A 25016-nucleotide genomic window follows, 5' to 3' on the forward strand; every position below is an offset into this window, starting at 1 on the left:
TTGAAAATGCCCAAGTTCAAGATGCCCTCCTTTGGTGTGTCGGCATCCGGCAAGGCCATCGAGGCCTCGTTGGAGGCATCAACACGGAAGCTGGAGGCCGAGGTGGCCCTGCCCGCCATTCAAGGTGACCTGAAGAGCCCTGAGCCCGGCGCTCAGCAGCCCCCCAGCGGTGTGGATTTCCCGGCCGTGCAGGCAGCCGCGAAGCTGCCCGAGGGTGAGCTGCCCTCTGTGAGCACGGGTGCCAGCCTGAAAGGCCACCTTCCCAAGGTGCAGATGCCCAGCCTCAAGATGCCCAAAGTGGAACTCAAGGGCCCCCAGGTTGAGGTGAAGGACCCCAAGGCGGAAGTGAAGGTCCCTAAGGGCGAGCTGAGCGGTCCTGAGCTGGAGGCAGCCGTGCCCAGCGGGGAGGTGGACATCCAGGCCACCGGCGGCAAGCTGGAGGGGGAGGTGGCCACCAAGGACGGCAAGTTCAAGATGCCCAAGTTCAAGATGCCCTCCTTTGGGGTTTCGGCACCCGGCAAGTCCATCGAGGCCTCGCTGGAGGTGTCCGCGTCCAAGCTAGAGGCTGAGGTGGCCCTCCCGGCCATCCAAGGTGACCTGAAGAGGCCTGAGGCACACGCTCAGCTGCCCACCACTGACGTGGAACTGCCGGCCGGTCAGCTGGCTGTGAAGGTGCCCGAGGGCGATCTGGCCGAGGAGGAGATGCCCGCAGCACTCGGGGGTGCCAGCCTGAAAGGCCACCTGCCCAAGGTGCAGATGCCCAGCCTCAAGATGCCTAGCGTGGAACTCAAGGGCCCCCATGTGGACGTTAAAGGCCCCAAGGTGGACGTGAAGGTCCCTAAGACGGAGGTGAAGGGGCCCACGGGTGAGCCGAGCGGCCCCGAGCTGGAGGCGGCACTGCCCAGCATGGAGGTGGACGTCCAGGCCCCAAGTGGCCATCTTGAAGTTGAGGTGGCCGCCAAGGACAGCAAGTTCAAGATGCCCAAGTTCAAGATGCCCTCCTTTGGCATGTCGGGACCCGGCAAGTCAATCGAGGCCTCGCTGGAAGTGTCCACACCGAAGGTGGAGGCCGAGGTGGCCCTGCCCACCATTCAAGCTGACCTGAAGAGCCCTGAGGCCGGCACACAGCAGCCCTCCACCGACGTGGAAATGCCAGCCGGCCAGGTGGCTGTGAAGGTGCCAGAGGTGGAGGTGCCCGCCGCAAGCACGGGTGCCAGCCTGAAAGGCCACCTGCCCAAGGTGCAGATGCCCAGCATCAAGATGCCCAAAGTGGAACTCAAGGGCCCCCAGGTTGATGTGAAGGGCCCCAAGGCGGAAGCGAAGGGCCCCAAGGGTGAGCTGAGCGGCCCCGAGCTGGAGGTGGCGCTGCCTATTGTGGACGTGGACGTCCAGGCCCCTGGCCACAAGCTGGAGGGTGAGGTGTCCACGAAGGACAGCAAGTTGAAAATGCCCAAGTTCAAGATGCCCTCCTTTGGTGTGTCGGCATCCGGCAAGGCCATCGAGGCCTCGTTGGAGGCATCAACACGGAAGCTGGAGGCTGAGGTGGCCCTGCCCGCCATTCAAGGTGACCTGAAGAGCCCTGAGCCCGGCGCTCAGCAGCCCCCCAGCGGTGTGGATTTCCCGGCCGTGCAGGCAGCCGCGAAGCTGCCCGAGGGTGAGCTGCCCTCTGCGAGCACGGGTGCCAGCCTGAAAGGCCACCTTCCCAAGGTGCAGATGCCCAGCCTCAAGATGCCCAAAGTGGAACTCAAGGGCCCCCAGGTTGAGGTGAAGGACCCCAAGGCGGAAGTGAAGGTCCCCAAGGGCGAGCTGAGCGGTCCTGAGCTGGAGGCAGCCGTGCCCAGCGGGGAGGTGGACATCCAGGCCACCGGCGGCAAGCTGGAGGGGGAGGTGGCCACCAAGGACGGCAAGTTCAAGATGCCCAAGTTCAAGATGCCCTCCTTTGGGGTTTCGGCACCCGGCAAGTCCATCGAGGCCTCGCTGGAGGTGTCCGCGTCCAAGCTAGAGGCTGAGGTGGCCCTCCCGGCCATCCAAGGTGACCTGAAGAGGCCTGAGGCACACGCTCAGCTGCCCACCACTGACGTGGAACTGCCGGCCGGTCAGCTGGCTGTGAAGGTGCCCGAGGGCGATCTGGCCGAGGAGGAGATGCCCGCAGCACTCGGGGGTGCCAGCCTGAAAGGCCACCTGCCCAAGGTGCAGATGCCCAGCCTCAAGATGCCTAGCGTGGAACTCAAGGGCCCCCATGTGGACGTTAAAGGCCCCAAGGTGGACGTGAAGGTCCCTAAGACGGAGGTGAAGGGGCCCATGGGTGAGCCGAGCGGCCCCGAGCTGGAGGCGGCACTGCCCAGCATGGAGGTGGACGTCCAGGCCCCAAGTGGCCATCTTGAAGTTGAGGTGGCCGCCAAGGACAGCAAGTTCAAGATGCCCAAGTTCAAGATGCCCTCCTTTGGCATGTCGGGACCCGGCAAGTCAATCGAGGCCTCGCTGGAAGTGTCCACACCGAAGGTGGAGGCCGAGGTGGCCCTGCCCACCATTCAAGGTGACCTGAAGAGCCCTGAGGCCGGCACACAGCAGCCCTCCACCGACGCGGAAATGCCAGCCGGCCAGGTGGCTGTGAAGGTGCCAGAGGTGGAGGTGCCCGCCGCGAGCACGGGTGCCAGCCTGAAAGGCCACCTGCCCAAGGTGCAGATGCCCAGCATCAAGATGCCCAAAGTGGAACTCAAGGGCCCCCAGGTTGATGTGAAGGGCCCCAAGGCGGAAGCGAAGGGCCCCAAGGGTGAGCTGAGCGGCCCCGAGCTGGAGGTGGCGCTGCCTATTGTGGACGTGGACGTCCAGGCCCCTGGCCACAAGCTGGAGGGTGAGGTGTCCACGAAGGACAGCAAGTTGAAAATGCCCAAGTTCAAGATGCCCTCCTTTGGTGTGTCGGCATCCGGCAAGGCCATCGAGGCCTCGTTGGAGGCATCAACACGGAAGCTGGAGGCCGAGGTGGCCCTGCCCGCCATTCAAGGTGACCTGAAGAGCCCTGAGCCCGGCGCTCAGCAGCCCCCCAGCGGTGTGGATTTCCCGGCCGTGCAGGCAGCCGCGAAGCTGCCCGAGGGTGAGCTGCCCTCTGTGAGCACGGGTGCCAGCCTGAAAGGCCACCTTCCCAAGGTGCAGATGCCCAGCCTCAAGATGCCCAAAGTGGAACTCAAGGGCCCCCAGGTTGAGGTGAAGGACCCCAAGGCGGAAGTGAAGGTCCCCAAGGGCGAGCTGAGCGGTCCTGAGCTGGAGGCAGCCGTGCCCAGCGGGGAGGTGGACATCCAGGCCACCGGCGGCAAGCTGGAGGGGGAGGTGGCCACCAAGGACGGCAAGTTCAAGATGCCCAAGTTCAAGATGCCCTCCTTTGGGGTTTCGGCACCCGGCAAGTCCATCGAGGCCTCGCTGGAGGTGTCCGCGTCCAAGCTAGAGGCTGAGGTGGCCCTCCCGGCCATCCAAGGTGACCTGAAGAGGCCTGAGGCACACGCTCAGCTGCCCACCACTGACGTGGAACTGCCGGCCGGTCAGCTGGCTGTGAAGGTGCCCGAGGGCGATCTGGCCGAGGAGGAGATGCCCGCAGCACTCGGGGGTGCCAGCCTGAAAGGCCACCTGCCCAAGGTGCAGATGCCCAGCCTCAAGATGCCTAGCGTGGAACTCAAGGGCCCCCATGTGGACGTTAAAGGCCCCAAGGTGGACGTGAAGGTCCCTAAGACGGAGGTGAAGGGGCCCACGGGTGAGCCGAGCGGCCCCGAGCTGGAGGCGGCACTGCCCAGCATGGAGGTGGACGTCCAGGCCCCAAGTGGCCATCTTGAAGTTGAGGTGGCCGCCAAGGACAGCAAGTTCAAGATGCCCAAGTTCAAGATGCCCTCCTTTGGCATGTCGGGACCCGGCAAGTCAATCGAGGCCTCGCTGGAAGTGTCCACACCGAAGGTGGAGGCCGAGGTGGCCCTGCCCACCATTCAAGGTGACCTGAAGAGCCCTGAGGCCGGCACACAGCAGCCCTCCACCGACGTGGAAATGCCAGCCGGCCAGGTGGCTGTGAAGGTGCCAGAGGTGGAGGTGCCCGCCGCGAGCACGGGTGCCAGCCTGAAAGGCCACCTGCCCAAGGTGCAGATGCCCAGCATCAAGATGCCCAAAGTGGAACTCAAGGGCCCCCAGGTTGATGTGAAGGGCCCCAAGGCGGAAGCGAAGGGCCCCAAGGGTGAGCTGAGCGGCCCCGAGCTGGAGGTGGCGCTGCCTATTGTGGACGTGGACGTCCAGGCCCCTGGCCACAAGCTGGAGGGTGAGGTGTCCACGAAGGACAGCAAGTTGAAAATGCCCAAGTTCAAGATGCCCTCCTTTGGTGTGTCGGCATCCGGCAAGGCCATCGAGGCCTCGTTGGAGGCATCAACACGGAAGCTGGAGGCCGAGGTGGCCCTGCCCGCCATTCAAGGTGACCTGAAGAGCCCTGAGCCCGGCGCTCAGCAGCCCCCCAGCGGTGTGGATTTCCCGGCCGTGCAGGCAGCCGCGAAGCTGCCCGAGGGTGAGCTGCCCTCTGCGAGCACGGGTGCCAGCCTGAAAGGCCACCTTCCCAAGATGCCCAGCCTCAAGATGCCCAAAGTGGAACTCAAGGGCCCCCAGGTTGAGGTGAAGGACCCCAAGGCGGAAGTGAAGGTCCCCAAGGGCGAGCTGAGCGGTCCTGAGCTGGAGGCAGCCGTGCCCAGCGGGGAGGTGGACATCCAGGCCACCGGCGGCAAGCTGGAGGGGGAGGTGGCCACCAAGGACGGCAAGTTCAAGATGCCCAAGTTCAAGATGCCCTCCTTTGGGGTTTCGGCACCCGGCAAGTCCATCGAGGCCTCGCTGGAGGTGTCCGCGTCCAAGCTAGAGGCTGAGGTGGCCCTCCCGGCCATCCAAGGTGACCTGAAGAGGCCTGAGGCACACGCTCAGCTGCCCACCACTGACGTGGAACTGCCGGCCGGTCAGCTGGCTGTGAAGGTGCCCAAGGGCGATCTGGCCGAGGAGGAGATGCCCGCAGCACTCGGGGGTGCCAGCCTGAAAGGCCACCTGCCCAAGGTGCAGATGCCCAGCCTCAAGATGCCTAGCGTGGAACTCAAGGGCCCCCATGTGGACGTTAAAGGCCCCAAGGTGGACGTGAAGGTCCCTAAGACGGAGGTGAAGGGGCCCACGGGTGAGCCGAGCGGCCCCGAGCTGGAGGCGGCACTGCCCAGCATGGAGGTGGACGTCCAGGCCCCAAGTGGCCAGCTTGAAGTTGAGGTGGCCGCCAAGGACAGCAAGTTCAAGATGCCCAAGTTCAAGATGCCCTCCTTTGGCATGTCGGGACCCGGCAAGTCAATCGAGGCCTCGCTGGAAGTGTCCACACCGAAGGTGGAGGCCGAGGTGGCCCTGCCCACCATTCAAGGTGACCTGAAGAGCCCTGAGGCCGGCACACAGCAGCCCTCCACCGACGTGGAAATGCCAGCCGGCCAGGTGGCTGTGAAGGTGCCAGAGGTGGAGGTGCCCGCCGCAAGCACGGGTGCCAGCCTGAAAGGCCACCTGCCCAAGGTGCAGATGCCCAGCATCAAGATGCCCAAAGTGGAACTCAAGGGCCCCCAGGTTGATGTGAAGGGCCCCAAGGCGGAAGCGAAGGGCCCCAAGGGTGAGCTGAGCGGCCCCGAGCTGGAGGTGGCGCTGCCTATTGTGGACGTGGACGTCCAGGCCCCTGGCCACAAGCTGGAGGGTGAGGTGTCCACGAAGGACAGCAAGTTGAAAATGCCCAAGTTCAAGATGCCCTCCTTTGGTGTGTCGGCATCCGGCAAGGCCATCGAGGCCTCGTTGGAGGCATCAACACGGAAGCTGGAGGCTGAGGTGGCCCTGCCCGCCATTCAAGGTGACCTGAAGAGCCCTGAGCCCGGCGCTCAGCAGCCCCCCAGCGGTGTGGATTTCCCGGCCGTGCAGGCAGCCGCGAAGCTGCCCGAGGGTGAGCTGCCCTCTGCGAGCACGGGTGCCAGCCTGAAAGGCCACCTTCCCAAGATGCCCAGCCTCAAGATGCCCAAAGTGGAACTCAAGGGCCCCCAGGTTGAGGTGAAGGACCCCAAGGCGGAAGTGAAGGTCCCCAAGGGCGAGCTGAGCGGTCCTGAGCTGGAGGCAGCCGTGCCCAGCGGGGAGGTGGACATCCAGGCCACCGGCGGCAAGCTGGAGGGGGAGGTGGCCACCAAGGACGGCAAGTTCAAGATGCCCAAGTTCAAGATGCCCTCCTTTGGGGTTTCGGCACCCGGCAAGTCCATCGAGGCCTCGCTGGAGGTGTCCGCGTCCAAGCTAGAGGCTGAGGTGGCCCTCCCGGCCATCCAAGGTGACCTGAAGAGGCCTGAGGCACACGCTCAGCTGCCCACCACTGACGTGGAACTGCCGGCCGGTCAGCTGGCTGTGAAGGTGCCCGAGGGCGATCTGGCCGAGGAGGAGATGCCCGCAGCACTCGGGGGTGCCAGCCTGAAAGGCCACCTGCCCAAGGTGCAGATGCCCAGCCTCAAGATGCCTAGCGTGGAACTCAAGGGCCCCCATGTGGACGTTAAAGGCCCCAAGGTGGACGTGAAGGTCCCTAAGACGGAGGTGAAGGGGCCCACGGGTGAGCCGAGCGGCCCCGAGCTGGAGGCGGCACTGCCCAGCATGGAGGTGGACGTCCAGGCCCCAAGTGGCCATCTTGAAGTTGAGGTGGCCGCCAAGGACAGCAAGTTCAAGATGCCCAAGTTCAAGATGCCCTCCTTTGGCATGTCGGGACCCGGCAAGTCAATCGAGGCCTCGCTGGAAGTGTCCACACCGAAGGTGGAGGCCGAGGTGGCCCTGCCCACCATTCAAGGTGACCTGAAGAGCCCTGAGGCCGGCACACAGCAGCCCTCCACCGACGTGGAAATGCCAGCCGGCCAGGTGGCTGTGAAGGTGCCAGAGGTGGAGGTGCCCGCCGCGAGCACGGGTGCCAGCCTGAAAGGCCACCTGCCCAAGGTGCAGATGCCCAGCATCAAGATGCCCAAAGTGGAACTCAAGGGCCCCCAGGTTGATGTGAAGGGCCCCAAGGCGGAAGCGAAGGGCCCCAAGGGTGAGCTGAGCGGCCCCGAGCTGGAGGTGGCGCTGCCTATTGTGGACGTGGACGTCCAGGCCCCTGGCCACAAGCTGGAGGGTGAGGTGTCCACGAAGGACAGCAAGTTGAAAATGCCCAAGTTCAAGATGCCCTCCTTTGGTGTGTCGGCATCCGGCAAGGCCATCGAGGCCTCGTTGGAGGCATCAACACGGAAGCTGGAGGCCGAGGTGGCCCTGCCCGCCATTCAAGGTGACCTGAAGAGCCCTGAGCCCGGCGCTCAGCAGCCCCCCAGCGGTGTGGATTTCCCGGCCGTGCAGGCAGCCGCGAAGCTGCCCGAGGGTGAGCTGCCCTCTGCGAGCACGGGTGCCAGCCTGAAAGGCCACCTTCCCAAGATGCCCAGCCTCAAGATGCCCAAAGTGGAACTCAAGGGCCCCCAGGTTGAGGTGAAGGACCCCAAGGCGGAAGTGAAGGTCCCCAAGGGCGAGCTGAGCGGTCCTGAGCTGGAGGCAGCCGTGCCCAGCGGGGAGGTGGACATCCAGGCCACCGGCGGCAAGCTGGAGGGGGAGGTGGCCACCAAGGACGGCAAGTTCAAGATGCCCAAGTTCAAGATGCCCTCCTTTGGGGTTTCGGCACCCGGCAAGTCCATCGAGGCCTCGCTGGAGGTGTCCGCGTCCAAGCTAGAGGCTGAGGTGGCCCTCCCGGCCATCCAAGGTGACCTGAAGAGGCCTGAGGCACACGCTCAGCTGCCCACCACTGACGTGGAACTGCCGGCCGGTCAGCTGGCTGTGAAGGTGCCCAAGGGCGATCTGGCCGAGGAGGAGATGCCCGCAGCACTCGGGGGTGCCAGCCTGAAAGGCCACCTGCCCAAGGTGCAGATGCCCAGCCTCAAGATGCCTAGCGTGGAACTCAAGGGCCCCCATGTGGACGTTAAAGGCCCCAAGGTGGACGTGAAGGTCCCTAAGACGGAGGTGAAGGGGCCCACGGGTGAGCCGAGCGGCCCCGAGCTGGAGGCGGCACTGCCCAGCATGGAGGTGGACGTCCAGGCCCCAAGTGGCCAGCTTGAAGTTGAGGTGGCCGCCAAGGACAGCAAGTTCAAGATGCCCAAGTTCAAGATGCCCTCCTTTGGCATGTCGGGACCCGGCAAGTCAATCGAGGCCTCGCTGGAAGTGTCCACACCGAAGGTGGAGGCCGAGGTGGCCCTGCCCACCATTCAAGGTGACCTGAAGAGCCCTGAGGCCGGCACACAGCAGCCCTCCACCGACGTGGAAATGCCAGCCGGCCAGGTGGCTGTGAAGGTGCCAGAGGTGGAGGTGCCCGCCGCAAGCACGGGTGCCAGCCTGAAAGGCCACCTGCCCAAGGTGCAGATGCCCAGCATCAAGATGCCCAAAGTGGAACTCAAGGGCCCCCAGGTTGATGTGAAGGGCCCCAAGGCGGAAGCGAAGGGCCCCAAGGGTGAGCTGAGCGGCCCCGAGCTGGAGGTGGCGCTGCCTATTGTGGACGTGGACGTCCAGGCCCCTGGCCACAAGCTGGAGGGTGAGGTGTCCACGAAGGACAGCAAGTTGAAAATGCCCAAGTTCAAGATGCCCTCCTTTGGTGTGTCGGCATCCGGCAAGGCCATCGAGGCCTCGTTGGAGGCATCAACACGGAAGCTGGAGGCTGAGGTGGCCCTGCCCGCCATTCAAGGTGACCTGAAGAGCCCTGAGCCCGGCGCTCAGCAGCCCCCCAGCGGTGTGGATTTCCCGGCCGTGCAGGCAGCCGCGAAGCTGCCCGAGGGTGAGCTGCCCTCTGCGAGCACGGGTGCCAGCCTGAAAGGCCACCTTCCCAAGATGCCCAGCCTCAAGATGCCCAAAGTGGAACTCAAGGGCCCCCAGGTTGAGGTGAAGGACCCCAAGGCGGAAGTGAAGGTCCCCAAGGGCGAGCTGAGCGGTCCTGAGCTGGAGGCAGCCGTGCCCAGCGGGGAGGTGGACATCCAGGCCACCGGCGGCAAGCTGGAGGGGGAGGTGGCCACCAAGGACGGCAAGTTCAAGATGCCCAAGTTCAAGATGCCCTCCTTTGGGGTTTCGGCACCCGGCAAGTCCATCGAGGCCTCGCTGGAGGTGTCCGCGTCCAAGCTAGAGGCTGAGGTGGCCCTCCCGGCCATCCAAGGTGACCTGAAGAGGCCTGAGGCACACGCTCAGCTGCCCACCACTGACGTGGAACTGCCGGCCGGTCAGCTGGCTGTGAAGGTGCCCGAGGGCGATCTGGCCGAGGAGGAGATGCCCGCAGCACTCGGGGGTGCCAGCCTGAAAGGCCACCTGCCCAAGGTGCAGATGCCCAGCCTCAAGATGCCTAGCGTGGAACTCAAGGGCCCCCATGTGGACGTTAAAGGCCCCAAGGTGGACGTGAAGGTCCCTAAGACGGAGGTGAAGGGGCCCACGGGTGAGCCGAGCGGCCCCGAGCTGGAGGCGGCACTGCCCAGCATGGAGGTGGACGTCCAGGCCCCAAGTGGCCATCTTGAAGTTGAGGTGGCCGCCAAGGACAGCAAGTTCAAGATGCCCAAGTTCAAGATGCCCTCCTTTGGCATGTCGGGACCCGGCAAGTCAATCGAGGCCTCGCTGGAAGTGTCCACACCGAAGGTGGAGGCCGAGGTGGCCCTGCCCACCATTCAAGCTGACCTGAAGAGCCCTGAGGCCGGCACACAGCAGCCCTCCACCGACGTGGAAATGCCAGCCGGCCAGGTGGCTGTGAAGGTGCCAGAGGTGGAGGTGCCCGCCGCAAGCACGGGTGCCAGCCTGAAAGGCCACCTGCCCAAGGTGCAGATGCCCAGCATCAAGATGCCCAAAGTGGAACTCAAGGGCCCCCAGGTTGATGTGAAGGGCCCCAAGGCGGAAGCGAAGGGCCCCAAGGGTGAGCTGAGCGGCCCCGAGCTGGAGGTGGCGCTGCCTATTGTGGACGTGGACGTCCAGGCCCCTGGCCACAAGCTGGAGGGTGAGGTGTCCACGAAGGACAGCAAGTTGAAAATGCCCAAGTTCAAGATGCCCTCCTTTGGTGTGTCGGCATCCGGCAAGGCCATCGAGGCCTCGTTGGAGGCATCAACACGGAAGCTGGAGGCTGAGGTGGCCCTGCCCGCCATTCAAGGTGACCTGAAGAGCCCTGAGCCCGGCGCTCAGCAGCCCCCCAGCGGTGTGGATTTCCCGGCCGTGCAGGCAGCCGCGAAGCTGCCCGAGGGTGAGCTGCCCTCTGCGAGCACGGGTGCCAGCCTGAAAGGCCACCTTCCCAAGGTGCAGATGCCCAGCCTCAAGATGCCCAAAGTGGAACTCAAGGGCCCCCAGGTTGAGGTGAAGGACCCCAAGGCGGAAGTGAAGGTCCCCAAGGGCGAGCTGAGCAGTCCTGAGCTGGAGGCAGCCGTGCCCAGCGGGGAGGTGGACATCCAGGCCACCGGCGGCAAGCTGGAGGGGGAGGTGGCCACCAAGGACGGCAAGTTCAAGATGCCCAAGTTCAAGATGCCCTCCTTTGGGGTTTCGGCACCCGGCAAGTCCATCGAGGCCTCGCTGGAGGTGTCCGCGTCCAAGCTAGAGGCTGAGGTGGCCCTCCCGGCCATCCAAGGTGACCTGAAGAGGCCTGAGGCACACGCTCAGCTGCCCACCACTGACGTGGAACTGCCGGCCGGTCAGCTGGCTGTGAAGGTGCCCGAGGGCGATCTGGCCGAGGAGGAGATGCCCGCAGCACTCGGGGGTGCCAGCCTGAAAGGCCACCTGCCCAAGGTGCAGATGCCCAGCCTCAAGATGCCTAGCGTGGAACTCAAGGGCCCCCATGTGGACGTTAAAGGCCCCAAGGTGGACGTGAAGGTCCCTAAGACGGAGGTGAAGGGGCCCACGGGTGAGCCGAGCGGCCCCGAGCTGGAGGCGGCACTGCCCAGCATGGAGGTGGACGTCCAGGCCCCAAGTGGCCAGCTTGAAGTTGAGGTGGCCGCCAAGGACAGCAAGTTCAAGATGCCCAAGTTCAAGATGCCCTCCTTTGGCATGTCGGGACCCGGCAAGTCAATCGAGGCCTCGCTGGAAGTGTCCACACCGAAGGTGGAGGCCGAGGTGGCCCTGCCCACCATTCAAGCTGACCTGAAGAGCCCTGAGGCCGGCACACAGCAGCCCTCCACCGACGTGGAAATGCCAGCCGGCCAGGTGGCTGTGAAGGTGCCAGAGGTGGAGGTGCCCGCCGCAAGCACGGGTGCCAGCCTGAAAGGCCACCTGCCCAAGGTGCAGATGCCCAGCATCAAGATGCCCAAAGTGGAACTCAAGGGCCCCCAGGTTGATGTGAAGGGCCCCAAGGCGGAAGCGAAGGGCCCCAAGGGTGAGCTGAGCGGCCCCGAGCTGGAGGTGGCGCTGCCTATTGTGGACGTGGACGTCCAGGCCCCTGGCCACAAGCTGGAGGGTGAGGTGTCCACGAAGGACAGCAAGTTGAAAATGCCCAAGTTCAAGATGCCCTCCTTTGGTGTGTCGGCATCCGGCAAGGCCATCGAGGCCTCGTTGGAGGCATCAACACGGAAGCTGGAGGCCGAGGTGGCCCTGCCCGCCATTCAAGGTGACCTGAAGAGCCCTGAGCCCGGCGCTCAGCAGCCCCCCAGCGGTGTGGATTTCCCGGCCGTGCAGGCAGCCGCGAAGCTGCCCGAGGGTGAGCTGCCCTCTGCGAGCACGGGTGCCAGCCTGAAAGGCCACCTTCCCAAGATGCCCAGCCTCAAGATGCCCAAAGTGGAACTCAAGGGCCCCCAGGTTGAGGTGAAGGACCCCAAGGCGGAAGTGAAGGTCCCCAAGGGCGAGCTGAGCGGTCCTGAGCTGGAGGCAGCCGTGCCCAGCGGGGAGGTGGACATCCAGGCCACCGGCGGCAAGCTGGAGGGGGAGGTGGCCACCAAGGACGGCAAGTTCAAGATGCCCAAGTTCAAGATGCCCTCCTTTGGGGTTTCGGCACCCGGCAAGTCCATCGAGGCCTCGCTGGAGGTGTCCGCGTCCAAGCTAGAGGCTGAGGTGGCCCTCCCGGCCATCCAAGGTGACCTGAAGAGGCCTGAGGCACACGCTCAGCTGCCCACCACTGACGTGGAACTGCCGGCCGGTCAGCTGGCTGTGAAGGTGCCCGAGGGCGATCTGGCCGAGGAGGAGATGCCCGCAGCACTCGGGGGTGCCAGCCTGAAAGGCCACCTGCCCAAGGTGCAGATGCCCAGCCTCAAGATGCCTAGCGTGGAACTCAAGGGCCCCCATGTGGACGTTAAAGGCCCCAAGGTGGACGTGAAGGTCCCTAAGACGGAGGTGAAGGGGCCCACGGGTGAGCCGAGCGGCCCCGAGCTGGAGGCGGCACTGCCCAGCATGGAGGTGGACGTCCAGGCCCCAAGTGGCCATCTTGAAGTTGAGGTGGCCGCCAAGGACAGCAAGTTCAAGATGCCCAAGTTCAAGATGCCCTCCTTTGGCATGTCGGGACCCGGCAAGTCAATCGAGGCCTCGCTGGAAGTGTCCACACCGAAGGTGGAGGCCGAGGTGGCCCTGCCCACCATTCAAGCTGACCTGAAGAGCCCTGAGGCCGGCACACAGCAGCCCTCCACCGACGTGGAAATGCCAGCCGGCCAGGTGGCTGTGAAGGTGCCAGAGGTGGAGGTGCCCGCCGCAAGCACGGGTGCCAGCCTGAAAGGCCACCTGCCCAAGGTGCAGATGCCCAGCATCAAGATGCCCAAAGTGGAACTCAAGGGCCCCCAGGTTGATGTGAAGGGCCCCAAGGCGGAAGCGAAGGGCCCCAAGGGTGAGCTGAGCGGCCCCGAGCTGGAGGTGGCGCTGCCTATTGTGGACGTGGACGTCCAGGCCCCTGGCCACAAGCTGGAGGGTGAGGTGTCCACGAAGGACAGCAAGTTGAAAATGCCCAAGTTCAAGATGCCCTCCTTTGGCATGTCGGGACCTGGCAAGTCAATCGAGGCCTCGCTGGAATTGTCCACACCGAAGTTGGAAGCCGAGGTGGCCCTGTCCACCATTCAAGGTGACCTGAAGAGCCCTGAGACTGGCGCTCAGCTTCCCTCTGCTGATGTTGACCTGCATTCTGGCCAGTCGGCCGTGAAGCTGCCTGAAGCCGCCCTCCCGGTGTCAGAGCTGCTCCCTTCTGATGGTGGCACTGAGAATGCTGTCTTCTCTGGTGGTGTTACAGGATCCTCTGTTGTTCTTCCTTTGATGAGTGAGACTCTCACCCAGTTCCATGGTCCTGCGCTTTCTCCTCCACAACATGGTGCTCCACAACATGGTGCTTCCGAATCCTTATCTGTGGCTCCCTATGTGGCGCTGTGGTCCTCTGGGTTTCCCCAGTCTGAGGAGCCTCCTCCAGCCCACCCCAGTGGCCACCCAACCCCTCCTCTGTCCCCTCCCACTGTGACTTTCCCTAAATTCCACAAACCACGCTTCATGGTTTCTGTCCCGCTCACAGTGGTTCCTGAGGGAGACTCTGGCATTGCTGTCCAGGGTGCAGTCCTGCCCCATGGCCAGGCCCCAGGGCAGGATGCCTTGGCTCCTGAAGTGCATGTGTCCCACCTGACAGGCTTCCCAGTGGCACCTGGGGCTGCACCTATGTCCGAGATCATAGAGCAGCCTCTGAGCCTGTCTGTAGGAGCTGCCGTTGCAGAAGGTCCTGAGGGGGAGTGGGCTGGGAGTCCCTCCAAACGCAATCGCTTTAAGTTGCCGTTGTTCAGCCGGTCACCTAAGAAGGAGGCCAAGTCAGCAGGGGACAGCTTGTGCCACCTGGAGGACCCCTCAGGTAGCCTAACTGTGGATCTGGATCATGAAGACTCCCAACCTGGGGTTCAGGGCTCCCACATGGAGGCACACATAGCCCTGCCTCCAGGGAAGGAAGGAGACTCAGAGAGAACCAGAAAGGTTGGCTTCAGCCTCCCAAGGCTGGCCCTTCCCAAACTAAAGGTGTCCAAGGGTCGCGCTGGCCCAAGGCCCCAGGGCGACATAGATACTGTGCTTTCTAGCAGCACAGCTGCAGGTGACTGTGAAGCCACAGGAAGGGGTGGACGCAAGGATGGTATGGGCAGCACCAGCCTTCCTGAAAGACCCCACGAAGCAGGGCATGTGGCCCCCCAGCTGCCACAGACCCCCATGCCCAGTGTGGGTTTTGCCAAACCCGCTTTCCAGTCTGCTCCAGCCAAGGAAGGGGCACGCTGGTGTGAGCCTGATCCCAGGCAAGACCCGGGAGTGGGAGAGGACAGCAAAGGGTCTGGGCTCGGCGACATCTTGGGGAGGCAGCCTCCCAGGGAGGGGACAGCCCCCACCCCCAAAGACACCCTGAAGCCATCCCCAGGATATGCAGACCGAGGCCCTGCCCTGGACAGCCCAGAGGAGGCCCCCACCACAGTGGTACCAGCAGCCGATTCGAAAGAACATTGGTCCAGAATGCCCAGGCTCCACGTGCCTGGCTTCGGGGGGTCTCTATCCAAGCAGTGCAGTGGGGCCAGGGAGCAAAATGTGGCTCAGGTGCACATGCTGGCAGCTACTGCACCAGCAGAGATGGCAGCAGCCAGCAGTGTCCTGGAGTCCTCTGCTCCACGGTCAGAGGTGGAGGCCAGTGTGTCCCTGCAGCCCTCAAACACGAAGGCCGTGGTAACAGGTTCTGGAAGTGCATCCCACCCAGATGTTCTGAGGCTTGATCTCCATGCCCCCACTGTGGGGAAGCCTGGAGTGGACCAGCCCCACTCTGAGGTCCAGATTCGCCCAGCAGAAGGCTCCCTGCCTCTGCAGAAGCCCAGCTCGTGGCCTCCAGAGCCCCAGACCCCTGCAGCAGAGAGGTGTGACCTCACCAAGGAAGATGAGAGGGTGGAGTTGCGGCCCTCCCTGCCAGAAGGGCCTGTGATGCTGAGGGTGTCCAGCACTGATGTGCCATCCCAGGTCTCCGTGGTAGACATGCGGCAGCTCTGGGAAGACTCTGTGCTCACTGTCACGTTCCCCAAGCTCAGAGCACCCAGGTTCTCCTTCCCGGCCCCTGGTTCAGAGGCAGATGTCTTCTTTCCTGTGGTGAGGGATGTGCGGGGAGCAGGGCCAGGTGTGGACCCAGGGCCTGGGCTCTGGGATGCCAGTCTCCTGAGTGCAGGGCCCGACTGCCTCTCGAAAGCCTCCCCAGTGTCCAAGGTGAAGGTGCACATCCAGGCGGAGCAGGGTGCGAGTCACCAAGTTGTGGTGTGCAGCCAGGTGACTCGAGAGCATGCCGAGCGCGTGGTCCCCGAGGCCTTTTCCTCCCAGATCGTGCGGGAATCGGAAATCCCCACGTCCACGGTCCAGACACCTTCTTACGGATTTTCTTTGCTGAAGGTGAAGACCCTAGGGCCTCCTGCTCAGGCTCCAGATCCCAGGGGACAGGAGAGCTCTGCTGCCACCAGAGCAGACTCCCTCTCTGAGGATGGTGCCCCTGAAGCTGCAGAGCCATTTGAGGTGATCTCGGCCAGTGCCAGCCTTCCTGGGCCGCGGACGCTTGGGTCTGACATTCCTGCCAGGCCCCCACCTGCAGACAGCGGCTCTGAAGATGACGAAGAGCCTGCAGAAATCCTTGAGTTTCTTCCTGAGGACAGCGGAGAGGCCGCAGCACCACCGGCAGCTGAAAACAGAGTTCTGAAAGGAAGGCCAGAGGGAAAAAAGCCTTCGGGTGTGTTCTGGTCCTGGCTTCCAAGTATTGGGTTCTCCTCCTCTGTCAGTGAGACCACTGCCGACTCCAGAGAAGATGCCCAAAGATCTGTTCCTGTCCAGACCCAGCCGGCGCCTCGGCCAGACTTGGAACTGCCTAAGAAACAGGAGAGGGTGGGCTGGTTTCGGTTGCCCAAATTAGGGTTCTCATCATCACCTGCCAAGAACGCGAAAAGCATAGAGGATGAGGCGGGTCTGGCTGAGCGCACACTCCAGGAAGAAAGTGTCACCTTCTTTGATGCCCAGGAAAGCTTCTCCCCTGAGGAGAAGGAGGGTGAGCCAGCTGGGAGCACACCAGGTGCCATAGGCATGGTGGCGTCCTTGGCGAGAACGGAGTTGATCTTGCTGGAGCCACAGGCTCCCACCAGTGAGGAATCTGTACCCGGGCCCACGAGCAAATGAAAGCTGGACAGGTGCAATGCTAAACAGCACCTGGGCACCTGCAAGGAGCTCCTTGTCCTGGCCCCACACAACACCCTGATTCACAGAGCTGGATGAAGCAGTGGCCAGCAGCCCCTCACATTGTCCTAGACAGAACCTAAATGCTGGGCTTTGGAGGCACCCAGACTACTCCCTGGTGCACACCTTGGTGTCCACATGTTCTGCTGCTCAAGTGGGCTCACCCTAGAACCCAAAACCAGAACCCAGCTGTGTACACGCTATACCAGCCCAGGTGGAGCTGGCTCAGCAGCCCCCTGATGACAATAAAGGAAAAGTTGTATCCTTGGTAAAGGCTGCCGAGTTCTTCTGTTCTGGGGGGCCAAACTCCCCTCGCCCGCTTTCCCCCACATATGCCTGGGCCTTGTCACCACTGGGTCGCTGTAGAAGCCAGAGTCCAGGGCATGTCCCAGAGTAACTGCCCCTTCTCATTTGTGTATCCAGGGACCATGAGGGGGATGTGGAAAAGCCAGGGCTTGAGCTCACAGCAGGCAGGAGACACTGTCACAAACACACCCTCCAGGCAGCAGGGAGGCGGTTCTGGGCCAGAAGACCACATACTGGCAGGGGCAGCAGACAGCAGGGCGCTCGGCTGTGTCATTGGCCTGATCTTGATCTGTGCTTCACAGCTGCCCTGGCCACAGTGGCCACCTTCTGGGCAGCCCTGGGAGGCAAGTCCACTGGGGCTGCAGGGAAGGAAAGTCTCTGCATCACCCCTGCTGCCCATGGATGCCCTCCAGGCCCAGAGCTGGTCTGCTCATCCTGAAGGGGAGAGCTGCTAGTCTGTGACTACCTGCATGGCCCTGAGAGGGCCCAGAGCACACCAGAGCATAGGCTAGGTTCGTCCCCATGCCACTGTGGGCCACCATGTCTCCCTGTGGCTGATTGGATGGGAAAGATCTGGAAAGGGAGAGTCCAGGGCTACTGCATGCCCCACTCTGCCCGCCATGTGTCCAGGCTTTTTGGGCACATAGCAGGGTTCTGTCCATCTCCAGGCTGGGCTCTGTGGGTAATACTTGAGTGGCAGGGCCCCTTGGGGTTTTGGGGGCCTCACTTCCCTGCACAAGTCCTCCATGCTGTGTGCTTGGGGGCCTCTCCTCAAGGCCACCAGGGACAGACTGTCAGGAGGACCATGGATGCTCGTATGTCAGGTGACATCCTAGTTCCTTTGTGTTGGGACCAGCTGACAAGTTGGGAGTGGGCCTGCCCACTGGGGACGCAGTTCCAGGAGCTGGGGACCCTGCGGGATGGGGTAAATCTAGCTTCCCTGGCCACACACTCTTCAGGGCTCTATAAGCCAGGCGGGGTAGGCTGGGCTCAGCTGTGAGACACTGAGGTCCAAGACATGCTTTAGATGGGCAAATGGAGGGATGCCATGCAGGCAGAGAAACCATGCCCTCTCTCCCCAGAGCAGGACCTGAGAGAGCAGGAAGAGGTGCCCAGGACTGCAGAGGACAGCACCCTGGCGTCCATGGCACCCAGTACCCTTTGCAGCACTAAGAGGGGCTCCAGCAGAGTGGCCTCAAAGCCTGGCCAGAGCTGTCAAGCCTGGAGCAGACACCCACAGCAGAAGCAGGGCTCAGTTGGGGCTGGATCTCACCAGTGAGAGACCCTCTCCTGCAGCTGAAATCCATGCCCTCTGCACCCCTGGGTACTCCTGACTGGGTTCTGCCACTAAGCCTGCCCTGCCCCCACAGCTCTGTGCCATCCCTGAAAGTCCTGCCCACAGCCCTGGGCCACTGCCGCATGAGATCTCGAACCCACAAACTCAGAGCCCTGTCCATGCACACCACGCCCACTTATTCAGGCCCACCCATGGCCCACAGCCCCAGGTCATTCATACCAGTGCCCACAGACCACACCCACTCCCCAGATCTACCTACAACCCACCCCCTCAAAGCCCCGCCCACAGCCCTTCCCAGCCCTGCACCGCTCTGTGCTGGAGCTGCATGAGTGGGGTTGGCCCTGGTGCCCTTCATCCTCACGTGTGCCTGCAGCACCAGACCCACTGCTCTTGCCCCCAGAAGCCTGTGAGCCGAAATTCTGGATCCAGGCCAGGCACTGGGAGAGTGGGCAACACACAGGTTGTCACTGGTGCCACCCTCCCACTTGGTCTAGAGTGGGTGAAACTGCAGGCTAGAGTGGGTGAAACTCAGTGAGTTTGTGGCCGACCTTCTCCAGCCCAAGTGACCATGGACAGGAAGTCCCTGCTGGACTCACATTGGACAGCCTCACTTGTGGGCCCAGATTGCAGCTCTGGGGTGTCAGAGCTGGGGCATCCTGAGGGCTCCCCAAAGAGCGCATGCATTTGGGACCCAGGAGAGCTGGTCACGAGGCAGCTGCAGAGCTTCAGCTGGACATGGAGGGAGGGCTGAGACATGTTCAGCCTGGAGGCAGAGGCAAGTGTGTCCCTGTGTGACGGGGCTAAGAAAATGACCACAAGTGCTGACCTTGACCCGAGCCACGCCTCAGGCCAGAAGCGTCTCTTATTAGGGCTGCAGCTTGACAGTGACCAGGACCATGATCCACACCTGGGGCCATGGCCCTTGCAGTGAGTGGGGGTACTCCGCTGGGCCCCTCTCTACTCTATGGTCTTCTTCCCCAGTACCTGTGGGCATCCCCAGGCCCACTTAGCCACATGAGATTGGAGCGGCCCTGGAGCTGTAAGTCAGAGCTGCAGAACCTGCCCTCGCCTGACGTGCAGTGCTCAGGCCGAGCACAGCTGTTTTGCTTTCACAGCTCTGCCCCTGACCTGCACCTGAAGGGCAGCAGCCTTTGCGGAGGGCTGTGGGCCAGGGCCAGGGCTGGCCTCAGCCCTGCCAAACACAGTCCTGGCCCAGCGTGTGTCCGTCTAGGCCCACGGCATATTGGGAGTGCCAGTCCCGCTCGAAGAGCTGCCGCAGCTGCTCCTGCACAGGGGGCTGCCCGGGCTGGGCTGGGGCCAGCTGCTGGTGGACCACCAGGCCAACCCCCGCGGTGGTGCTGAAGTAGTCTTCTGACCAGTTGGAGGTGCCTGGGGAGGTATGCGGAAAAGACACTGGGTCCCTGGGCACAGGCCCCTGCAGCCTGGCCCCACTGCAGCTTCCATGGATCTGGAGGCCACCAGGGAGATGCAGGAGGCCTCCAGCTGTGTCATATCAGCATGGGTGTCCTGACTTAGCCTCCTGGACCCCGTACTCAGGATTTCCTCCCCTGCGCCCCTGGAGCCTGATGATAGCTGGGCTGGTCACTGGGTCCCTCTAATGCCCCTGGAGGCCCTGTCCAGCTTAGTAGCTCCTGCCTGGTACCCACAGGTGCCCAGCCACTCACCTATATAGGCCGCCTTCTCCGTGACCATGTACTTGCTGTGGCTCACCCGGCTAAATGGGATGCTGGAGTGATTCCCCACAGGCACGATGAACACTTTCTTCCAGGGCAGAGCAGGAGTGACACGTCAGACCTGGGCTGGAAGGGAAGGGTCCACTCCCCCTGCCCACCTGACTCGGTCCTCACCACATCCACTGAGATGCCGGCTGTGGGGTTGCTGAAGGCCTGCAGTGATCGCAGGTATGGGAATGTGGTAGGGTCAGTGTGCAGCCAGCAGCTGACCAGCAGGCGTACACGCACGCCTTGGTTGAAGGCGGCCTCCCGCAGTGCGTTGTCCAGCACTGGCCAGTACCTGGAGGAGCAGGGGTGCAGCAGCAGAGGAGGAGCTTGCCCAGGGACTGTGTGGCCTCCACCCTCCAGGGTGCACCTCCCGCCCGTCCCACCTGGCAGGGCGGCTGAAGCGAGTGGTGGGAAAGTACTCCATCACCGAGATGCAGATGAACTCCCGAGCGTCTGCCATCACCGCCAGCACTGTGTCCAGGTCCCGGGTGCGGCCGTGAGGACAGAGCGCTGGAGGCGAAGCCTGTGATGGGAAGTGTCATCCTTGAAGGCACCATGGCTGGCTCCCACCTGTCCCTGGGCGTCCAGGAGCAGAGGCCCCACCACATGCCTTCAAGAGGCCCGGTCTTGGGGGGTGGTGTTGGGGGCAGAGATGGCATCTAGGAAGGAGGAGTCTCTACAGGATGCAGGGCCACCAGGTACTGGAGGGGCCTCCTGGCATTTGAGCTAGACTGACTATCCCCAGCTGTCCCTGCCCTGGAAAGTCACTCACTCTCTCCAGAGTGGGACCTCATGTGCGGGGTGTCCCTATTCTGAGGCGGAGTCTGCCACGGGCCAGTTGCTGGATAACGGAGGCCCTGGGGCATCCACTTCTTCCCAAAGAATAAGATGTGCTCGATGCCTCCTGCTACCCCAGAGCCAGCACCTCTCAACCCCTGCTTGCCTCAGTGCCCTGTCCCCAGGCTTCCAAATGTCTGCCTCCTGCTGAGCGCACCTCCCCGGCCCTTCCCAGAGCTGAGCTGTGTCTCTGATCAGCCCTGGCCCTGCCCTCACTCTGGGCACACAGCCTCATGACACCCTAAGACCAAGTAACTGCTGTGGGCATTCAGGTTGGGGCCCTCCGTAGTGCCTCACCGAGAAGTAGGCAGTGGTGGGTACCCCATCGAAGAGGCCTCTGAAGGGCAAGAAGCGATTGATGTGGGATGAGAAGTTCTGGGGCCAGGTCTTGGGGAGAACAGCGTGGGGTGCTCCCAGCACCCAGTAGGTCTGGAAAGTTTTCTCCAGGTCCTGGGCCAGGCTGCTGCAGTTGTAGATGATGGCACCCAGCTCCTTCACCTGTGGGGACCAGGATCAGCTGTGGCAGCACCATCTGCAGGGCTCTGTGACGGGGGCCACGCCGGGGTGGGAGAGGACACAGGACTCCTGGGGTCCTTGTTGATCCCACACACTGGGTTCACAGCAGTACTTGATTATTACCCAGCAACAGAAAACCCATAAAGACAAGGGAAGGAAAAACGTTCTCGACTGCATTGTGCAGCCTTGGTCACGGTCACCATGGCTACCTTCTGCAACACGTTTTGTGGTGGTGGGCTTTGCACATGTTAAGTGCACGCTCCAGCACTAGGCTGCACCCCAGTCCTGTGCCAGGTGTTTAGCTCATTGCTCCTTGAAAACAGGTGTATGCTTTGTAATCCACGTGTGTTCCTAAGTGTCCCTAAGTGTGAGTTGGGCCCCTGGGCACGTCTTTAAATGTCACCCCATGCTATGGGTGCAGGGCTGTGTAAAATCTCATAACCAAGGAACCAGGAACCAGTCTGGTTCATTCTACTGCAGGACAACATGACCTCCGGTTCCACTCACTGACTTTCTGGACCCCAGCTTTCTCAGTGCAGCAGGGAAAGGCCCTGGCAATGAGGCTCCTAGGACTCGCCTGTGTCAGCGACCGCCAGTCCATGTTGGCACTGCCCACGTAGACATGCCGCCCATCCACGACCCAGAACTTGGAGTGCAGGACACCCCCGGTTAACTGCTGCATGGGCACTTGTCGGACCTGGGCACCTGGTAGGGTGAAGGGCAGGAGACTGTGTGGGCAGCAGCTCAGGGCAGGCTTCGTGCCGAGCTGGATTCTGAGCTCCTTGCCACTGAGCCAACTCAGTTATCTTCAGACCTCCTTGCTGTGCGGGTGCCTTTAGGGTCTGAGGGGACCAAGGCCTGGGCTGGCCAGGGGCCCTCTGGGAGCTTATGGGGAGCTTATGTGTCACTGACCCTGTCTGCCCTGATCTTCCCAGGCTTCCATACATGGCCCCTGTGGTGAGAGACCCTCTGTACTGCTTGGCATCTGCCCGGAGCCCCACAGAGTCCCTGGAAGGACCCCAGAGACACAGGGCTAGTCCTCTCTACCCTGCCCCAGCCATTCTGCTGCCCTTGCCTGTCCTATGATGCCAGCAAGATGCTAGCAGGGCCTGGGTGCACAGACACCTACCGTGGGCTGCCAGTACCCGAAGGTCTGTGGAGTTCCTGGCTGGTGCAGTGCCACTGGTGGCCACAGCCAGTGAGATGTTCCTGGCCAGCAGTTGCTGCATCTTCTGCAGAAGGGCCTCACCCTGCAAGGCTGGCAGCCATAAGAGGCAGCTCCCAGGTACCTCTGCCCCAGGACATCCCTGCCCTATGCCCTCCTCTGGCCCCTGGCTCAGGCAGGACACAGGCTCAGGCAGGTGTCCAGACAACCCCTGACCAGGAGCTTAACTGAACCCTGAGGGCTGTGCCCCAACACCCGTGCCCAGGAGCCCCTGCTGGGCTGACCCAAGCAGGAGGCTGGTATGGACAGGTGGCTGACTTCCTGCATGCCCAATGCAGCCTGCAGCCTTAGAGTTGGAGGTGGGAGCTAGGGACGCACCGGCTGAGAGGATGAGTCATTGACCCCGATGTCAGATCCTGTGAGGGACCAGTAGTAGGAGGCCACGTGGATGCTCTCCTGTGCAGTGTCCAGCAGCTGCAGCCAGGCCTGGGCCAGGGACTGGGCTGAGGGGCTGCCAGCGGCATAGGGCAAGTCTTGGGGGAGGCTCTCAGCAAGCACAAGTCTGTAGTACAGAGGGCCGAAGGGGGGCCTGTGACCGCAGGGCCACCAGCTGGCCTTCCCAGCCTGTTCCGCCTGCTGCCCAGCAGAGGGACTGTCACCATGCAGTCGTGTGGCCTGAGCCCACAGGGCGAGTGGGTAGCCATACCAACAGGGCAAGGCAGATCTGAGCCTAGGAGTCCAGAGGGAGTGACCTGAGGAGCTCATCTGCTGCAAGGAGCTCTCTCGTGGCTGAGGGAAGGTCGAGGTTCTGGGTCCAGGATCCCATGGACGGCCAGGAAGGGAAAGAGGAGGTCTGGGGTAGTGGCTTGGTGGGAAGACTACAACGGTACCTGGCATGCCTGGTGGTGGGCAGCGCTCACCAGCCTTTACCACAACTCGAGTGGCAGCTCTGGTTCATACTCCAAGTCTGCACCACTCCCAGACCCAACTCCAGCCGGGCAGCCCAGACCCCCCTGACCTAGGTCACCTACGGGTGCTGGCGGAAGGTGGTACCTGACACGAGTGGCAGACAGCACCCTACATGCCCCGCAGCCCCACCTTCACTCACTGGCAGGAGTCCTTCTGTGGCTGGGCCTCCCAGGACCCAAGTGGCTCTTCCTCAGAGTGTGGCAGGCAGCAGGCAGGAGGAGGGGACACTTGCGCCAGGCGGTAGGTGAAAGTCACAATGCCCAGCCCCAGCAAGGCCAGCAGCCCCAACACCTGCCGAGATAGTATCACATGGATCCAGAGGCCCAGCCACAGTGGGCTGGGCCTGGAGTACAGAGAGCTGCAGCCCTCAGGTGGGGCAACTGGCCACTCCGAGGACCCACAGCAGAGGGACACAGGTAGGTCTGCAGTGCCCCCCCGGGATGGGCCCGGCTTTGTCTTCTCTACTGCAGCCCAGGCACTTGCAAGCTCACAAAAACACCAAGTTTTAAAAATCATAGCAATCAGGACTTGAGCCAGAACTTCCTCTGACCCAAGTTCACAGATCCCGTCCAGGCCCACACCTACCGAGCCGGCTCTGCCCATTGGGCCGTGGAATGATGCGGAACGGGGCTGCCCTGGGGCTTCAGCTGCTCTGTGTGGAGGAGTTGGCATCTGTGGGGGGTGAGGGTCACTGGTGGCTCCTACCCACAGCGTCACCCCTCCCTGTGGGGCCCACCTGCAATGCACCCTAGGTGTGGACCCAGTCCCCGGCTCCATCTGCAAACTCCAGGCAAGCCATAGCCTGTAGGGCCATACCTTGCCCACCCTGGGCCCCTCGCCTCTCGTGCCCTGAGGCGGTGTCAACAGAAGGAATCTCAGTTCCTCATTCTAACTGTGACTTGAAGCTGTCTGAAAGTCCTGGTTCTGCTTTTGGTGCTCGGTGCTTCCCACTGGTTGCAGTTGGCAACTTCTTCCCTTCCGGCCTGGCCCGCTCTGGCCCATTAGCAGGAGCTGTCTGGGCAGCAAGGCAGCGGGAGGATGTGGAGTCCAGACTGGACATGCTGCTGGGGTTGGACTTCCTCTGTGGCCAGCAGGGATGGGCTCTCTTGTCTCCGCTCCAAGGCCCTTACCAGGAGCTGGGAGCCAGGCCAGCTTGGCCTCCCAGTGGCCCTACAGCCCAGAGCTTTATCATAGAGCAGGTGTTCTGGGTCTCCTGAGGTCCTCCCCTGAGGCACAGGGAAGGGCCATGGGTTGTCTGGCTGGCCAGGCCCCACTTCCTAGCTGGGACCCACAGGCCCCTTAGGCTATGTGGTCAGACTGTGACTCAAGCCTGCAGGCCTCTGGGTGACCCCCGTTGTCCTTCCTGTGGGGATGCTGGCTGACCCTAGCTATGGAGGGGTGAGCTGGGGACCCCTCTGATTTGCGACACTGAGCCTCCAGGCCCCAGATGGGCAGATATGGGACCCTGTGGACAGCTGAAGTAATGGCCAGTGGTGCCAATGATGTCCCTGGCCTGCAGAGTTTGGGGCCTGGCTTTCTGTCCCAGGCTAAGGCAGCTGGCATGGTTGTCAGCTCGCTGGAGACACTGATGCCCCTAGAGTCTTAGCTGCATAGATTGGGTACAGATGGGCACTGCAGGGCCAGCTGGAGGCTTAGTGAGCCCTAGGCTATGGGAGGATTGGCTGTGGGGGTAGAGAGGGGCCCCTTCCAACTCTCCCATCTACCCCTGGCTGGCCGGTACGTACCTTTGGGGGCCCTGCCCTGGTGTCCATGCTGGCTCCAGACAGACTGCAGACTCTCCACACGCAGGTGGCTCCTGCCAGCTCTTCAGCTGCTGCTTCCCCTTTCAGCTTCTTCCTCTTCAGCCTGTGTCCCCACCCCCGCCCGAGACAGACAGCGGACAGGAACCTGGAGGGCAGGGCTGAGCAAAACTCCTCCAGAGAAAACCCGCCTCCCTCAGAGGGTGCCCTGCTGTCCCCGGCTC

General features: G+C 62.8%; 2 protein-coding genes across 7 annotated transcripts in view; one reads left to right on the plus strand and one right to left on the minus strand.

Moving 5' to 3' along the window:
* The window catches only part of Ahnak2 (AHNAK nucleoprotein 2), a 34092-nt gene extending 17625 nt beyond the window's left edge, over window positions 1-16467 (plus strand). For 2 of the 5 annotated variants that reach the window (XM_063241204.1, XM_063241205.1), the window contains exon 8: window positions 742-16467. In XM_063241204.1, the coding sequence (XP_063097274.1) occupies window positions 742-16143 (15402 nt within the window). In that variant the 3' untranslated portion in view covers window positions 16144-16467. The remainder of the gene's footprint in view (window positions 1-741) is intronic. The other 3 variants (XM_063241208.1, XM_063241207.1, XM_063241206.1) reach the window with 3 other exon arrangements.
* A 2158-nt stretch (window positions 16468-18625) lies between these two features.
* On the minus strand, window positions 18626-24934 carry Pld4 (phospholipase D family member 4). 2 transcript variants are annotated; one of them, XM_003463143.5, is made up of 11 exons: window positions 24778-24934; window positions 23618-23704; window positions 23172-23323; window positions 22442-22625; window positions 22028-22148; window positions 21476-21603; window positions 20680-20880; window positions 19929-20068; window positions 19672-19837; window positions 19489-19585; window positions 18626-19192 (listed from the first exon to the last, which is right to left on the minus strand). In XM_003463143.5, the coding sequence occupies exons 1-11, from the start codon at window positions 24802-24804 to the stop codon at window positions 18990-18992; spliced, it is 1506 nt and encodes a 501-aa protein (XP_003463191.2). In that variant the 5' UTR covers window positions 24805-24934; the 3' UTR covers window positions 18626-18989. The 2 variants fall into 2 exon arrangements, with proteins under 2 accessions (XP_003463191.2, XP_005000624.1); XM_005000567.4 differs by lacking the exon at window positions 23618-23704 and having other exon boundaries at window positions 24778-24927.
* Window positions 24935-25016: the final 82 nt, after the last annotated feature.

The sequence above is a fragment of the Cavia porcellus genome, unplaced genomic scaffold (genome assembly GCF_034190915.1).
Source record: "Cavia porcellus strain 051 isolate PalLab524CR breed Dunkin Hartley unplaced genomic scaffold, mCavPor4.1 scaffold_31, whole genome shotgun sequence".
NCBI classification, from domain to species: domain Eukaryota; kingdom Metazoa; phylum Chordata; class Mammalia; order Rodentia; family Caviidae; genus Cavia; species Cavia porcellus.